Below are 17,827 nucleotides of genomic sequence, written 5' to 3'. Positions count from 1 at the left end.
CCAGCTCTGTGTGGAGTTTGCATGTTCTCCCCGGACCTGTCTGGGTTTTCTCTGGGTACTCCGGTTTTCTCCCACATTCCAAAATCATGCATGATTGAACACTCTAAATCAGGGGTGGGCAATTATTTTGCCGGGGGGGCCAAATGAGAAGCAGAAAATATTGTGGAGAGCCGGGCCAAAAGTAGAAATAGAAAATAAAGAAGATAGCACAATGTCTTTGTATGCCAGTAATAATGTAACAATCTCCTCCACCATCACACTCAGCACCGGTTCTCCTCAAGGATGTGTACTGATGTTGTTCACGCTCTACCCATTTCCAGTTTCCGGAAAGTTTTTAACATGATAACAATCAAACCATTCTAGTTTGTTACTAGAAATGTTCATTTACTCGAGCTACAAGCAATTCACTCTGAGCATGGAAATTGCCAGAATCGGACTGAGTAAGAATTGCTTCCTTGTTTTTCAAAGTCTCGTAGATTTGAGTCTTTCCGACTCCAGGCGTCTCCTGAATGTTTCGTACTTTGTTACCCGCTTTGTTTAATCAGATACATATCATTTTCCCTTCCATGGTCATTACCCTCTCCCTCTTTCTTCGTCTTCCCCTCCCTCCCTGTGCTCTGCAACTTGAAGTAACTGCGCCACCTGGTGTAGAAATACCTATCATTACAAGTCCAAACTAATTGTGCACCAATCTTCGGCGGGCCGTATTAAAAAGACCAATAGGCCGAATCCGTCCCACAGGCCGTAGTTTGCCCACCCTGCTCTAAATTGTCCCTAGGCTTGAGTGTGAGTGTGGACGGTCGTTCGTCTGTGCGATTGGCTGGCAACCGGTTCAGAGTCTCCCTTGCCTACTGCCCGAAGACAGCTGGGATAGGCTCCAGCACCCCCCGCGACCCTCGTGAGGATTAAGCGGATGGGAAAATGGATGGATGGATGAATGTACAGTATGTTTGGTGTTTAAACATTATTGATTAACATTTTGTATGTTGATATGTTAATAAGATACTACAGTTCACCTTAAGATACTTTAGTATGTTCATTTTTGTCTTCAACAAGATGACTATTGAGGGCAGCATGACAAATGTCCATATTCCAAATCCTCCATCTCGTTTCACGCTCCCCTTCTTCCAGAATCTCTACGACCCCCCTCCTGCCACCACATGTCCAGTTTGGACTCAACAAAGAGCAGTGGATGCAAAGCCCTTACAGTTTTTAGCTGTTTGTTGTATGGGGAAATAATAATTGTCTTCCACTTGGAAATGTTCTTTGTCATTGCACATAATTCAATACTTCATGCAATGAGTGCTCGATAGCATTTCTGAAGCCAGTGATGTTTAGATGCTATGTCATGCATTCAGAATGGCACAGCTAAAAAATGTTATTATTCAGGAAACTAAATCGCCTTTTTCACCAAATTTTGCAAGCACTTGTATGTTGCTTACATTTGCAGTTTGATGTTGTTTAAAAAACAATAAATAGATACACACTCAATATGATGTAATGCTGTAAACTACAAGCGCAGGAATAAACACCTTGTTCCGTAGATAAATACATCTGACGGTTTCAATCAAAACTGAGCATTGTTGTCCTTATAAGTGTAACTCCTACTACTCCCTTGAAGAATGAACACCCCCTCTTTTTTTAGGACTCACTACACCACGATAGAGTGCTTTATGTTGCGGTCTCTAAAAATATATTGCTCTTCTTAACCCTATCATTTACTTCCCCACTTGCAATAGACTTGTGTGATGCGTCATTAAGTTATATTCCCGTACTGTATTTTCACCACCATACTGCGCACAGAACTAAAAGGAATCGTGTCAGTTACTATTTTAGTATTTAGCTCATACACAAGAGACATTGTATTATTGGACGCAGGCATGATAAAAAGTAATGCTCGCTCAAAAAATACAGGAGCATGCATGCATGCCGATGTATGTTTTTAAAAAGACACTGGGAGCAAAACTGAGTTTGGTTGTACTTGACTGAAATATTTAACAATGTACTCTAGTTATTTTTTGATCAACCCTCATAAACAAATCCATCAAAGTCCTCATCCTCTCTATCTGAAATGAATAGCTGACAAATTCTCAATCAAACATGGCAGGTTCCCTCGCGTCATTGTTGGAGTTAGTCTCATTGCCGTGTGATGCCGGCTTTTGCGAAAGCATGTGCAAAAGTGCAAGCAGACACCATAGCCTGATCCATTCACAAATTGGGGCGTGACTTGCCCCGGTGCTGCCTCCCAGTCTTAGTTAAGTTGCGTTCACCATCACAGCCACGGCGTTAGCAACTTCACCTTGACGCTGGCTGGAAACGTTTCTTTCTGCTTAAAAAAAACACCATAGGTGGCCGTTTTTTGTTCATTACCGTGGCAACCAAACACAATAGTAAAAGCCGACTTCTTGTGCGGGCCGGCAGAGCGTCCAAATAAAGGATTAAAATCTCAATGAAAGAGTCTTTACTTAATATAACGCAGAACATTACACTTTTTACTGCAGTAGTAACGGAAAATGGTCAACTATTCCTTGTCATCCGCCAGATGTTGCTGCGCCACAGTCGTACTTGCCCTGATAGATACATGGAGCCGTTTCATAAAACAAAACCACTGAGCACCATGGATTAGTTGATCTTGAATTCTCTCGTGGCTGCTTGACTCACCAGATCCTCCACGTAACTGATAGCTTGCAGTTTAAACTGTGCCTCGTAAGCGTGTCTCTTCGTAGGTTCCATTTTCACGATCTTGTTTTGCACAACGCACGTACTTTATACTACATACACCTCCAGGTGGCATGCCTTTAGCGTCCTCTTTCATGCCCTCCCTTCCCACTTTAACGTCCACATGCTGTTCTCATTTATGTCCACCTTTCCTCTCTATAGGCAGGATGTCAGCACACCATCAGTCTAGTGATGGGAATTCCGGCTCCTTTTGGAGAGCCGGCTCTTTTGCATCGGCTCCCTAAAAAGAGCCGGCTCTTTCGGCTCCCAAATGGCTCCCAATGGCTCCTCAGTTTTTTTGTTGCTTAAATTAATTTACTACCAAAAATAACGTAATATTATGTGTAAAATGAATTACTAATGCAAAAAATAGAGAGTATATCAAATATTTATTTATACTCAACATGGAGTACAACATGGAGTGCTACAAAAATAAAAACAAAGTACAAAGACCCACCTCAAAACAAGGTCAACAAAAAGTTCCAATCTCTGAATATTTATATTTATAAGCTTTTAACTGTTTACAGTAAAACAAGTAAGCATTGAATACAACACAACAAATTATAACTTAAAATTTGTAAAACAAAAAGAAAAAAGCAGCATCCAGGTAAAAGTTTTTAATGTCTTTAGTGAAGATTGGCATTAAGAAAAACCAAGTACCTCAGCTTTGAGGGGTTGATCCTGTTTCTCCTTTCTGTTAACATTTGCCCTGTTTTGGAAAAGATTCTTTCTGAGGGCACAGATGTTGCGACAACACACAGCCTCCGTGTCATCACATGTGTAAGACGTGGGTACAGTGAATCCTTGGCCTCCCACCAGCTCAAAGGGTCTGCACTTCTCGGGAAAAGGGGCTCCTCAAGATAGGATCTCACTTCCAGAATTGCATCTGATGAAGGATTCCGTCTTGTAGTGCTTCCAGTTACTCGTTCTTCAAAGAACCTCCAAACAGCAGATGCTTGTGGCTCTTCTTGTTGTTGCTCTGCTCCCTCTTCTCCCTCTTCGCCTCCTGGCAGTGCAGTTGTCTGGCTGGCTCTTGCTGCTGCTGCAGTTATTCTTTGAAGAGCTTCATCAGCCGCTCTATTGTCAGTGAAGGCCAGCTTCTTGAATCTTGGGTCAAGAATGGTGGTTTCTGACAGAACAGTGTTCCATTCCATTCTGTGGAATTTTCTGTCCATGGATGCACAGAGAGCATCCACTAACTCTTTCACTTTCCCTGTGGTTACGCTGGTCTGATGCTCAGCTGTCACTTTCTGAAGACCCTTGCACAGGATAGAGCTCTGGGTTGTACTTCTAGGCAGTTGTTGTGACATTGGAGCAGCAGCAACAGTTGCAGACACACTAGCACCTTCATTAACATCTGGTTCCCTTGCTTGTCTTTTCTCTCGCAATTGTACTGATGGGTGGACTTTTCTTATGTGCCTGTGCAGGTTATTTGTGGAGCCTGATTTATGGGATATTTTAACTTTGAGAGTCTACACGCTGCCTTTGAACTATCAATAACATTGAAATGAGTCCAAATTTCACTGCGTTTTCTATCCATTTCTCACCTTTTCGCTTTCCACCGTGTTCTTTTTTTGCTAACTAGCTCTGTCGTCTCCTCGTCTCTCTCGTTCGCGCGCTGCTGTTTCTTCTCCTCTAACCCCTCCCCCCTCTCTAAACTGTAGCGTGTGCGTGTGTGCGCGCGTGTGTGTGCGTGTGCGTGTGTGCGTGTGTGCGCGCGTGTGTGTGTGTGAACCCCCCCCCCCCCCCCCCGTCTACCACAGATCTTGACCAATCACGTGCGGCTTTAACCGAAGGGGGGGGGGGGGAACAACTGGAGAAACAAAAAAGGCGGCTCTAAGAGCCGGCTCGTTCACGAACGACACATCACTATAACCCTCCCGTTCCGGCTCCCATTGAGGAGCCGGCTCCCAATGAGGTGGGAGCCGGCTCCCATCGTTCACTTCAAAGAGCCGGCTCTGGGAGCCGGATCGTTCGCGAACGACACATCACTACATCAGTCAGTCAAGTGGACCTCTCACGGAAGTTACACAATAGCGTTCACAGATTTTGGAACTCGGTCCATACACAAGGCAAACCCTCATTATTAGTTGTCATGCTCATTTTGGAGAAAATGTAAGACTTTTAAGTGTGTCGTATGGTCGTGAAAATATGTTATGTTTCCATTGTGAAACATACAGAAAATTGGTCAAAATGTTTAGACTCCTCTCCATACGATTCCCACACACTGTTTTCATAACTCGGGCGACCTTACCTTAAGCTTGCGTAGTACAGTAAACCCTCGTTTTTTGTGGGGGTTAAGTTCCAAAAAGAACCAGTGATAAGTGAAATCTGTGAAGAAGTGAACTTTATTTTTTTTATAGTTATTATACAATACTTAACTATATACACAGGCCCAATTACAAAAAAAAAAAAACGTTTTCAACAAATAACTATAATAGTTTTTGGAAATAGTGTAATGTTGACACGCGGCGCCGTCGCCGCGTTCTGATTTAAAGGGTTAAAAAGCATTAAAAAACTGCACCAAAAAAAATCTGTGAAACAGCGAAGCTGCGGAAAATGACCCGTGTTAGAGCGAGGGATCACTGTATATATTTGCCTATTTGGTGGAAATTTTCCAACTGTTTTTTCCCCCTTCAGACTAGGTGGAAAGCACATTTGTGCTGCGATGTGAATGCTTTGTGGTCAGCTGCAAACAGATAAACCTGATTAACCATTGTATTTTGGATAATGAGTTTAGCCTTTGATGAGATCAAACCTCAGCCGGTGACTTAAATTACCACTTCGAACGTACAACTTCAATCACATCAGGAGAATCCAATAAAGTAACCATTGATCTTTCATCTACTCTGCTGCATTTGATATTTAGATGTCCACACAAAAGGGTTGCCCCACCTCCAACTCACAGGCCATTTTTAAAGGTGATCCTTCGACATTTAAATGGCACTTAGATTTGATTCTTTGAAAGGCAAATTTGGGACGTAATTCAATGTTTCAATTTGACTGTTTAGATTAGAGTGACATGGTTTTTAGCTGAAAAGGGAGTAGAATGTTTTTTTTGGGGGCAACAGCATTTTGATAATGCAAATGTGAACATCCATCCATCCATCCAGTGTAATTGAGCATCGTGCCCAGTGCGCTGAAATTCATAACATTTATTTTCCTTTGGCTGATTCTCATGTTATTGTGTTGATAAATGTATGTTATTAAATCAGGTCAATGTACATGCCTAAAATGCTAATGAAAGCACCGTCTCATTGAACACTCTGCCATGTCTTTGTTTCAAATGTGCAACATTTAACCTCTTTATAATTGACTGTGTGGACAGGTTCTTAACATTGTTTCATATCTGTGGCCTTACACCTCCTCTTGTTTGTGCTTGTGTGTGCCAATCATGCTGTTGACTAATCTCACTAACAGGTATTTCTTTGTTGCTGTTTCCCTTTTGCTACTGCAGTCTCCAACCAAGTGGTACATGAAGCTTGTGCCTGTAAGTCAACCCATCAATGCTAATCCCTTCTCTCATTGTACAATTCATGACCATCGCTACTGCCACCTTGAGCTTTTGTTACTGTAGTTTTACACCACAGGAAAATAAACCAGGAGCGGGAGCAAGCCCACTCACCATACAGTATATTTGACTTTCAGCCTTGAGCCCACAACACCCCAAAACATTTATAGTGGCTTTTTTTTAAGTTTGAAAAATCTGTATGAGAAAGTAGTTGAATAATATAATCAATTAAAATGGTTATCATCACCAGTCAAGTACCTCAAACTCACAAAAGAGCTAATTTCTCCCAAAATGATTGTATCCGTCTGGCAGAACTGGGCAAGAAATGAATGTCCTTGCAGGCTTTCCTCAGGCTACACTCTTTCCCCAAACACAACTGAGATATTTATATCCCTTTTTTTCTTATTGGATTCCATTCTCCCCATTGATATGCCCATTCTCTATCATTATAAAAATATACAGTAGATTCATAACTCATATTTTAAAAAAACAACAACAACAACAACAAAATGTGCAAGTGAATGATGCTTCCCTTCAAATTGCTACCTACAATTGCATTTTCCCTGAAGTGAAACATTTGAGCGGATTCTCCAAAAACAAAAATGAGGTACCTGTGCCTGCATTTTGACGCATGTTGATGCTGTTTAGGCCCGCTACAGGAAGGAGCAGAGCAGCAGCCAGGTGATGCCCTGGATCCCCCCAGTGGACAACCTGCTGAAGGACAGCATAGATGGATCGGCTCTGGGTGCTCTGCTGCACTTCTACTGCCCCGAGCTTGTGCCTCTCGATGGTAAGAGTTGCCCTGTGGCATAATAGACATTCATTCAGGCACAGATAATTCAGGCCAAAATCCCACTCCCAAAAGTTACAAATGTCTTTTGCAAGTGTGTGTGTTTTTTTTTTTTGTATTTTCCACACTTGATTTGGCTCACATGATAAATCTACTGAGAGCCAGTTCAGAAGTTGTATTAAAAATATATATATTTTCCATCATTTGCATTTGGGACAAATCGTTGCTGGCCTGTGAAAAACACATACTCTATGTCCATCTTTTTTTCAAATATTTTTACATTCACAGGGTGTCTGTGTTTCAGTCATACTATTAATGAAAAAGACATCACAAAAATTGACATACTTGTTTTTCACAGCACAGTGACAAAGTTGTGTTTGTTCAGTCTACATAGTGCTTTGTGATTGGGAGTTGATTTAGCAGTGGCAGCAATATTAAATTCGACAAAAATGAACGACAATAAACATATGTAATGCTTGGCTCAGGATTCAAACAGCTATTTCCCACTAACCTTGTCAAATGAGGCAAACTTTCCTGTTGTACACAACAGAATGTAAAGCGACAAAATCATGTCAGCTCTTAAGCTTGTTTAAGTCTGATTATGTGTGACGATGGCTTTACCATCAGGCACATTTACACAGAAAGACAAAAGATCAATCAGTCCACCTTGTTTTCTTTTCTTTCTCCGCCCACTTAATCATTGATCATTCAGTCTTCATTCACCAACACTTAAATAGCCTTCCATTTCCCAAGCCAAGTAAACCAGAACACTCCATTAGTGATCCCATTCAACATTGCATACTCACCGAAGAGAATCTAAGCAAAAACAGGCTGATGGCTCCCTCTGCGTTCCCAGATGTGTGTTTGAAGCAGAACATGACACTGGCGGATCGTCTCTACAACATGCAGCTCATTCAGAACTTCTGTCGAGACAACCTGGAAGGCTGCTGCCACTTCACTTTGGAGGATATGCTCTATGCCTCGTCCACCCTCAAGGTATTCCTCAGCAAAAAATTAACTAAAGCAAAAAAAAAATAATAATAATACCCCAACCAACACTCATAACAACTAAATATGTTTTTGTTAGTTTTGGGACATCTTCACATATTTTCATTGTTATTGTTGTTGCTGCTGAGGCTGTGGCTGTGCTCTTTGCTAAATAAATTTCTTTCCTATTACTGATGCAAAGCAGAAGTGTTGCAAACATTCTTTGGAGGGTATTTTGTAGAAAGTAGCAAAACTATGCAAGTCTTACACCACGTTTAGCCATTCGCCCATCATTTATTGTGATAGTAATTTTCTACATTAATCTATAATAACAATGTCACTCAAATGGTGCTCTCACGCTCCTCCATCAGGTTTTGTGAAATTTTCTGATTTGAATATGTATTTATTTGCTTTATTGATTTACCATTTACTGTTTATGTGTCAATCTGACCACTGTGAGAAGGTCTAGCGAGTGGTGACCCAAAACTTTTTTTTTCAAAGTACTGTACTGTAGCACTTCAAACTAGATCCTGCTCAACAAATCAGTGTCTGTTTTCTGGTATGTTATAGAAAGATTAGAAAAGCAGATGGTGTGGTCCTCTCCCAAGACAGGCGAAATGATCGCTTCTGAGTCAGTCCTTGGAAAAAAACATATTAATCCAAATGTGTCTTCATCAAGTCTTTCATTCTTTGTCTTTTCCTTTCCATTTTTCCTTTTCCTCTCTTTTGCCTGTGATAATTTTGAGATTGCATTTTCAGCCACAAATAAGAATGCAGTCGTTCTTGATCTCAAACTCTGCCTGAAACACAGTACCATGCCATTTAAAAAAAAAAGTGAAATTCGACTTTGCCATTGTCTGACACAGCAGTTTGTCCCAGCACAAACACAAACTGGTCCACTTTGAAATACACGTTTGAGTGTCTGCTTCCAAGCCACTTGATTACCGTTACGTGATTATTAAATGGCAGGAGGAAGACAAATCTATGCAAAATAATTGACTGCACTATATTTAGTGTGTAGTGCGTTGACAGTATTTTTATACAAGGGCATGCGTGACCGTCACATAGAGAAGCATTCATTTCAAAACGAAATAGCTCAAACATCAATTCATACCCACCCTACCTTAAAACAAATTGAATTATGTTAACGGGAGAATTTCAGCGTTTTGTTGGCACAGATCACATGAGAGAGAAAGAAATCCCAGCAGGGCATGGTCAAACTGCATAGAAGCTCATTAATCAGCAACCTTGACCCGGTTTTTCCTGCAGTCACACTCAGAGTAGCAGTGCGTCACGGACTTTATTGGAGAGATAGAGTCGAGACATGTTGTTGATATGGAGGAGAAGGTTTACAGGAGTGATATTACCCAAATAGTCTTTGAAATAAGAATTGAATTGAATTTTCCTTTCATGTATTGCAAATAAAAATGGCAAAGAAGAAACAGTGAATCTGCACTTTATTATGAAAGTGGTGAACCTGTGTTAGAAAAAGTCCAGGACTGCTGTCGTGAAAGATGTAGTAGAATGTATATAAAATCCAAACTATCCTCCACAGTTCTGTAGCCATCTTGATGTTGTCCACGTCTTCAAAACGGGTCCTCTTGATGACCCTCGTTGTGCTTGGTAGAGAGGGAAAAAGAAAAAAATCTCACAGGGGCCAATCGGGTCAAGTAGGGAGGTTGCTCCAGCATTTTAATGTTCTCCTCTACCAGAAACTGTCTGATTCTTTACACATTCTTAGCAAGTGTGTTTTCACTTTTCAGAACTGTTTGTCTGGGTTTGAAATACCGGTACTATACTTTTGTGACAGCAGTCTTGGAAATTTTCTGACACATATCTATCATGCTGCAAATACTAAATAAAGAAAATTTCCTGTTTTCTAAGTGCATTTTGCCTCGGATGTTGAACACTAAACCAGACATTACCAAGTCAGTTGAAAGGTAAAATGCTATTTGCACACATAATTATTAATTTCTAATCAGGCTACGCCGCTCATATACCTTCTGGAAAAAGAGAAATTGTAGTTGTAACCGCTGGGCTTTGCTCAGTTTGTTCTCACTTCAAATTAGAAGGATTTGTCTTAGAAAGGAAATTACCACACTACTCCTACGAGAGGGGGCAGCAGGAGCTCAGTCTGTAGTTTATTGATTTGGAAGGTTTGAATTCTGATCGTGATAACAGACACTTTTCTTATTCATGCTTGCTACCTTTTCCTAAATTAAGTTAACTGGTGAGATCATTCCTTCGATATGCTTGTGGCTTTGAGAAATATTAATCATCAAGTAATTTTTGGCATGAAATCACAAGGTGAGCAGGCAGATTAGAGTGACTGCCTACTCCGTGGCTGCGAGACCTTGATCCTTTCATCAACCATTCAGCCCAATGATTGTTGACAGTAATTCCCGGTGACTGCTCAGTGTGTGTTTTCCTGTGAGCGACGCCTCCTCTGTGCATTTTTTTTAGCATAAAGCATGCGTGCCACCTCATCGTGACAGCCCAAGTGTGATAGTATAACCCCGAACAAATCCACTCATCCTTATACAATCCCAGCAACAGCACACTCAAGCAAAATTGTCCACCCAACTAGATCTGGCAAAAAGGCAAACCTGGTAGCACACAAAGCTGCCATGACAGTCAATGGGGAGATTTGTGCGTGAGTGGCTCCCGTGTATGTGCGTTTGTGTCTGTGATTGCTGACTGATGGAATTACACGATAGCACTCACACCTGTTTTGTCGGTAGTCGTTAGACAGACAGATGGCACAAGAAGAGTCACCGTTGGGTTATTGCCGCCAACATGAACCAGGCAGCTTGAATGAGATGTTTCTTGATTTTATTTATTGATTTCTTTTTGTTTCCTGGTCACTGTAAAACAAGAGGAATACTGAGTACCCCCAAAGGTACAGTGCACTTGATTGTCTGCCTGATCTTTCTTTGTAATTTTATGCATGGCCGTAGCTGTATGTCCTCCCAAATAGTAATCGAAGGCAAGTTGAAAGCAAGTGTGTCAAAGTTTGGCAGCAAACTGGTCTGCTTCTTTTTTGTCCGATTCCTCAAGTAATTGACTGGAGTCGGCACTATCTGGTGAAAAACTCATTTGCGCTTTCTGTTATGCCCTAAAATGCCACAAGGTGGTACCAAATTAAAAAAAATAAATAGAAAGTAGTAATCAGTGTCACAGAAGTATGTTGACGTAATAAATCCCAAATGAGATCTTTGTGTGTCGGGAATGGGTTAAATTTAGCCTGATTTATCCTTAGTTGTTAAAGTTACAGAGGCTCTTTGCTGCATTTGTATGTTTTTGTTAGCTGGGTAGCGATTCTTAAGTCTTATCATTTTAAATCAAATTAAATGAAATTATTTTAAGGGTAATGTAAAATGAGTTTCAAATGATACTTGTTTTTTGGACGGCCCGGTGATCGACTGGTTAGTGCGTCTGCCTCACAGTGCAGACGTGCAGCGTTCGATTGCGGCTCCGGCCTCTCTGTCTGGAGTTTGCATGTTCTCCCCGTGCCTGTGTGGGTTTTCTCCAGGTATTCCGGTTTCCTGCCACATCCCAAAAACATGCATGGCAAGTTAAAGGAACATTTGAAATTGTCCCTAGGTGTGAGTTTGAGCACAGATGGTTGTTTGTCTCTGTGTGCCCGGCATTTGGCTGGCAACCAGTTCAGGATGTCCTCCACCTACTGCCTGAAGACAGCTGGGATCGGCTCCAGCACCCCCTGCTACCCTTGTGAGGATAAGCGGATCAGAAAATGGATGGAAGGACTTGTTTTTAGATCACATTTTGTGGTATATTTGCAGTTGAAACTGTTTTTAAGATGTTTTAAAGATTTTGGGGAGGGTTATTTATTCTTGATGTTTTCCTATTGGTGGAAGGGCTTGGTAACCTTTGTATTATAATGTGAAGTTACTCTTGAGGGGGGTGTCCTATACCTGATGTTAATTGCCTCTGCTTCACTCGTGTGCTTCTCATACTGCGCTTCGGGCACGATAATGCACGTGGCAATGTGTGGTTGATAGAAATGTTGCTGATTAGGTGAATCAGGTGTCTCGAGAGCTGAGCTGTGCAGCATTGTCTGCTTTGTCTGCAGACCACTGAGGGCACAAGGTGGGGTGGGGGAAAGCATGCTTCCTCAAGGTCGTTCTCGTCACACTGTTCTGGTTTTGCGCATGGGAGTCACAACGTGTTCACTTGCCCACCAGACTGATGATCAAGGCTTAATCTCGGGGAGTGCTGATCAAATGGCTGTGATCAACTCGCATGTGATCATAGTGCTTATTTTACTGTATTTAATCAGTTTCTTGAACCTGTTTCCGTTTTTGACAGTGATATACAGTAATACATTACATGTGACCAGCTGCCTAGATTTAATACGGACTAAATGAATGGAAATATAAAAAATGCAGACTTAACTACCTTTACTGATTTGATTATTACAATTGATTTTTTTCCCCTCTTCGTTCTTTTCTTTATCTGTTCTTCCTTTTGTTATTTATTTATTTTACAAAATTTACAAAGTTAAAATTTGGTGGACCATTGTCCCGAGATCTAAATTTTTGTTCTGGACCTAGCCACCACAATGCTAGTGATTGAAAGTGGGAAGAAAAAGCTGACCTCCTTTTTATAAATTAGGTTAATGCCATAACCTCTACTCTCAGCTGCCAATGCTACTGTTGACATAATTATGTGTAAGTGTAAATTGATTTTTTCCAGCATAACACACACACACTATTATGTTTATGGCTCTTACTAACAGGGACTACATGTCCAACGATGAATCGACAAAATTGACTAATCGTTCAGAGACCTTTAATAACATTTCAAATGTTCAAATCCTGTGTGTGTGTGTGTGTGTGTGTGTGTGTGTGTGTGTGTGTGTGTGTGTGTTTTTGTTCACCAATCAACAGATAGCAAAAAGACTCCCAAGAGGAAGTTGGAAGCTAGAGTAAAGTTGAATGACCTTTACTATTGTCCTTTTTCTTTGTGTTTCTTTTTCATGACAAGAGTATTTTGTTAAAAACAACAACAAGAAACTATGTTTTTCCAAGGCACAAACAGCAAAAGACAATGGGGAGAACCTTGCCACAATCACTGGGAGTGTATTACCAGAGGTGTCACGTGATTCAATCAAACTATCAAAACAGGGGCTGGAACAGTGATTATGCAACACCGCCAGTATAGGGAGACAAAGAAACACAAATGCAAGCCAGCTGATTTTAAGGAGTAGAATTGTGTCTCGCCCACTGAGGCCCAGTCAGGCCAGCATCTAACGATATGTAGTGGCCCAACACAGTGGCGCAGTGACGCCGGGCCTGCACGCCACCGTGAATGTTGAATGCCGTATGTTAGAAATTTAGCAGAATACTGTAAATACTGAACATAGTCTTTCACCGAAACGTTGTGTTATGGCCAGACAATGGAAGAGCCTGTTGAATTTGGTGCAAATGTAAATTGCAAACTAGGGGATTACAGTATTCGACATGAATGGGTGGCTGCGGTGATTTAATGTTGATCTTTGAATTCCCCCTCAGAATAACTACTTGGCATTCATGGCAGAGCTCTTTTGGTGGTTTGAAGAGGTCAAGCCTTCTTTTGTGAAGCCAAACGTTTTGGACAATGAAGCCCCGGGTAAGTCTTTTATGGTCCTGCATCACTGGTACGAAGGTAAAAGCTGAATTTGTATCTGAAATACAAACAATTAAAAGGTAAACGTGGTAGCTAGTGTAGGAGGCACTACACACAAGTCAACAACTTTGTTTTTCTCCCCCCCCCCAGAATTCTCATCCTCGTTGAAGAATATCCCAGCCATTCCAATCTCTAAAGCAACTAAGAGGAGTTTCATGGAAAGATCCCCAAGTCCTGAAAGACCAAGGTGCGGTATTATCTTAAGTCGAATTGGAAAAGTTCATGTTTGGTGAGATAGAATACATGGGTCACCTATATTAATTGCTAATGCTGATACAACTTTAATGTGGAATTCCTCTCTTTCTAGTTTGCCCCTGCGACCCCAGCCTAGAAATTCAGGTAACAATTTTTTCTTCCCCATGTCTACATTATGTGAAGTCCAGTATGACTATCATCTATGAATCTGTCTGAAAAGGCATCGATTCCAGATACAGTATTCTGCGCACACAAGATACTGGGTGTAAATAACAAAATGAAAGTAGTATTTTGTGCATATGTGTTGCTTTCATCAATCAGGTGAGATCAAGAAATCAACCTCAATGTCCTTTGTTGAAAGCAACCTTGGTACCTGGCCGAAAGAGAAAAGGTCAGTATTGCATATCTCAGTGGTCCTTATCTTGGGAAAAAATGTTTTTCAAAGTTAAGCATAATGTTGTATCATGATTTCTCAATATGTTTGCTAAATCAAGTCTTTCTGTTTTCTTAGGCCTGGGCCGTATGGAGTGTCTTTTGACATTCCCTTGGACAAAGAGGAAGCTACTTCTTCAGCTCATTCTGCCACACGTGGTATGGTCAGGTCTGTCAGCACTGATGACGGTTCTGGTTTTAAGGTCCACCGCCTTCCTCCTGGGATGAAGCGGAACCTTTCCTTCCAACCAGTCAATGGCACGAGATTTGGCATCGAGGAGGAGGGTTGCCCAGACAGTCTAGCTGGTCGGGACCCTGAAAGGCCAACCTACCCTAGCGGATCTACCATGACAACTCCCTCCATAGAAGAGGCCCTCCAGCTTATTCACAGCCCAAGTCGGCCCCCCGTGGAAGGTATCAACAATGGCTTCTTCCTGCACGGTCCGGAACTTGGAACCGGCCGTGGTAATTTGGCGCCGTTGTCCGAGTTGGACTCTCAAGGACATTTGAGCCAGACAGACACCACAGAGGTTGACACTGGTATCCACATCCACACAGAGGATATGCTGGATGAGGATTCATCACTGAAAGACTGCTCCGTGAACATGGACTTTGACATGGATACACCCAGCCCTTGCCCAAGTAATCAGAGCAAATCCCCCTCGGCGCTGAGGATGACCAACTTTGCTGAGCAAAAGATGAAGAAGATCACCCCATCAGCACTAGACTCAGGGCGCGAGAGCAGCAACTCCCTTAAAACCACTCCAGAAGGTTCAGATTTTGGTTTACCATTATCCGTTTCATGGGCCCCAACTCCAGAACACAGTCCCATTCGTCAACAAATGCCACCGCCCTCTGCAAAGGCGCCAGCTGTCCAGCTTCCACACGGTGACCCTGCTCAGGTCATGGCGACCGAAATGGTTGAGCTGAAAATGCGCTTGGAGGAGAAAAGGAAAGCCATCGAAGCGCAGAAAAAAAAAGTGGAGGCAGCTTTCACCAGGCACCGTCAAAAGGTGGGTCACTCTGCCTTTCTTAATGTGGTGAAGCGTAAAGGTGATGGAGCTGCGAGTGGAGCCGAGGAAGGAGGGAAGGTGAAAGGCGAAATCCAGTCATTGAGTCCCATATTGAGGTGTGGTCGAAGCAGTGCAGACACACCTGATGGGGCGGAGCAAAGCAGCACAAGCTGCTGTTGGCAAAAGTCTCCTAGCGGAGCTGAGGACGGTGGTCAAGGGCACACCCAGCTCACTGAAGCGGATCTTGCCGAGTACACACGATCCATCGAGAAGCTCAATCATTCTTTAGCCTTCCTCCAGACCGAGATGCAGAGGCTCGCGCAGCAGCAGGAAGTCATCATGGCCATGAGGGAGCAGCAACATCAGCGGGCATGGGTCATCCCTCCCTCTCAAGCGAACCCCTCGCAGCCAAAATATGGAAGAGGCGGCAATGTCACTCGATCTTCAGGACCCTCTTCCCCGGCGGACTCCCCTCGCTCAGCCCACCACTCTCCGACCAGCATCAAGCGCAAATCCGCCTCCTTCCACTCACGTAACCCTCGCACCGCTCGCCCAAATGAGCTCAAGTTGGCCCCTTACAACCGCGTCCTCAGCGCGCCGCAGTCTGTGGATAGCATCCCCAGGCTGCGACGCTTTTCTCCCCGTCTGCCCACAGACAGCTGCTTTGTTTACATGGGTGAGACACCTGCAGCCACCACTACTGAACCTGTCAACAAGCAGACAGACATCACCCCGTCATCACCCGTCTCCCCAGACAAAGAGCTGCATGATATTTGTACATCTTCTTCCAGCACGCCCAACGAAGGGCAAACACAAGAAGACTCAAAGGCTAAAATCCAAGAGAATGCTCCCACCCAACCGAGCACCACCGAGATGGAAAAAGTAGTAGATCTAAAACCTGCAACGTCGACATTCGCTGAGGTTCTGGCCCACCCGGTGGTTGAGATGTTCACGATAGCCCCCACAGAGATCCCCACAGTGCCGGAAGTCAAAAGCAACCAAATTGAGGTTCCCCTATCAGTTGCTAAGCCGCTGAATGATTTGACGCTTGATGACGGCTCGGAGACGGAGCTCGGAGGTGCGGAAGGCCAGGGGGACGATCAGAGGATGCGTTGCAGCTTCTTCTTCAAGGTCAGGTCTTGTTTCAAAGGGTTTTTGTCACCGTTTGCCCCCCTCTCCCAGATAACCCAACTGATTTGAAATCTTGAACTGTAATTGTACACTAGTTTGTGTTTCATTTTTACATGATGGTCTAAATCAGGGGTGTCCAAACTTTTTGCCAAGGGGGCCAGATTTTATGTGGTTAAATGTCGGGGGGCCGACCTTGGCTGACATTGAACAACAATATTGTTCAACCAATTTTAGTAAGCTAGTCTGTTTCACATTTCCATTTTTATTTTAATTTCAACAATCTTAAGAATTTCTTTTGGTTCATTTGAAACAGGTATATCACATGCAACTGCGTATTCACTTGACTTTTTCTTAAACAGAAGTCTCCTGAGTGCAAATTGATTGATTTGAAAGATAAAATGTATCACCATGACTTTTCAATAGTCACAAAACCTTTGACTCGAACAACAGGGAAATGAACAAGCAATACACATATCCAAGGATCATTTGAAATATGACATATCAGTCAATATAAACACGGAGTGATGTCTTGTTAACTCGTGAGTGATGCCCCCTAGTGTCTAAATGCTATTACTCATTTAGCCACTAGAGGGAAGCAGTACTCTATGAAACATCACTCACCAGTCTACGAGACCTCAGTCAATGCAACACGTGTTCCATTGCGCCCAACCTGCGGGCCAGACGGCACTGATTTTATGACGGGGGCCGAGGGCCGGATGAAATTCGACCGCGGGCCGGATTTGGCCCCCGGGCCGGACTTTGGACATGCCTGGTCTAAATGATTCAGGGAAGACGAGGGCGACATAATCTTGCCATTTATAGCTTACCAGCTGCAGTGTGCGCTGCGATGTAGGTCACAGAAGTGGGTCTGATGTGCATAATTCAGATCCCACTGTGAAGATGTGCACTCATAGAGAAGCTACATAGACCATGAGAGGTAGTAATAAGTTATGCTCACACGAAATAAGGAATCAAAACGATAATAATTACAGTGGGTGATTGTGGGTATCCGCTGATGTATGGCAACAATTGAAATCCCAACATTATTTCATTCATTTCGCAAGAGTGATACCAAGCCTGCCAACGTTTTGATGGGGCAATCTAAAAATTGCATCATGAAAGGTGCATGAAAATTAAGGGTGTGGAAAATAATCGATATTAATCGATACATCGATGCGCACGTGCGCGATGCGAGTGCATCGGCTCATTCACTGGGTACGACGCGATTGACGGGTGACATCGAGATTCATCACGATACATTGGTGGGTATCGGTAAAATCCGATTCAAGCGCAGTTTTATTCATGTTAAACGTCACCTATCTGCCCTTTCCTAGGTGCAATGAATGCACCATCATTGTTTTG

The 17,827-nt window shown here is 42.8% G+C and overlaps 1 protein-coding gene across 5 annotated transcripts in view; it reads left to right on the top strand.

Moving 5' to 3' along the window:
- camsap2a (calmodulin regulated spectrin-associated protein family, member 2a) overlaps positions 1-17,827 on the top strand; it is a 40,441-nt gene that overhangs the window by 15,213 nt on the left and 7,401 nt on the right. For 3 of the 5 annotated variants that reach the window (XM_052074471.1, XM_052074469.1, XM_052074472.1), the window contains 8 exons: positions 6,176-6,208; positions 6,878-7,019; positions 7,876-8,015; positions 13,541-13,637; positions 13,785-13,881; positions 14,002-14,033; positions 14,211-14,280; positions 14,401-16,465. In XM_052074471.1, the coding sequence (XP_051930431.1) occupies positions 6,176-6,208; positions 6,878-7,019; positions 7,876-8,015; positions 13,541-13,637; positions 13,785-13,881; positions 14,002-14,033; positions 14,211-14,280; positions 14,401-16,465 (2,676 nt within the window). The remainder of the gene's footprint in view (positions 1-6,175; positions 6,209-6,877; positions 7,020-7,875; positions 8,016-13,540; positions 13,638-13,784; positions 13,882-14,001; positions 14,034-14,210; positions 14,281-14,400; positions 16,466-17,827) is intronic. The other 2 variants (XM_052074473.1, XM_052074470.1) reach the window with 1 other exon arrangement.

This window comes from Hippocampus zosterae, chromosome 8 (assembly GCF_025434085.1).
Source record: "Hippocampus zosterae strain Florida chromosome 8, ASM2543408v3, whole genome shotgun sequence".
Taxonomy (NCBI): Eukaryota; Metazoa; Chordata; class Actinopteri; order Syngnathiformes; family Syngnathidae; genus Hippocampus; species Hippocampus zosterae.
This window is presented reverse-complemented; position numbering and strand designations above follow the sequence as displayed.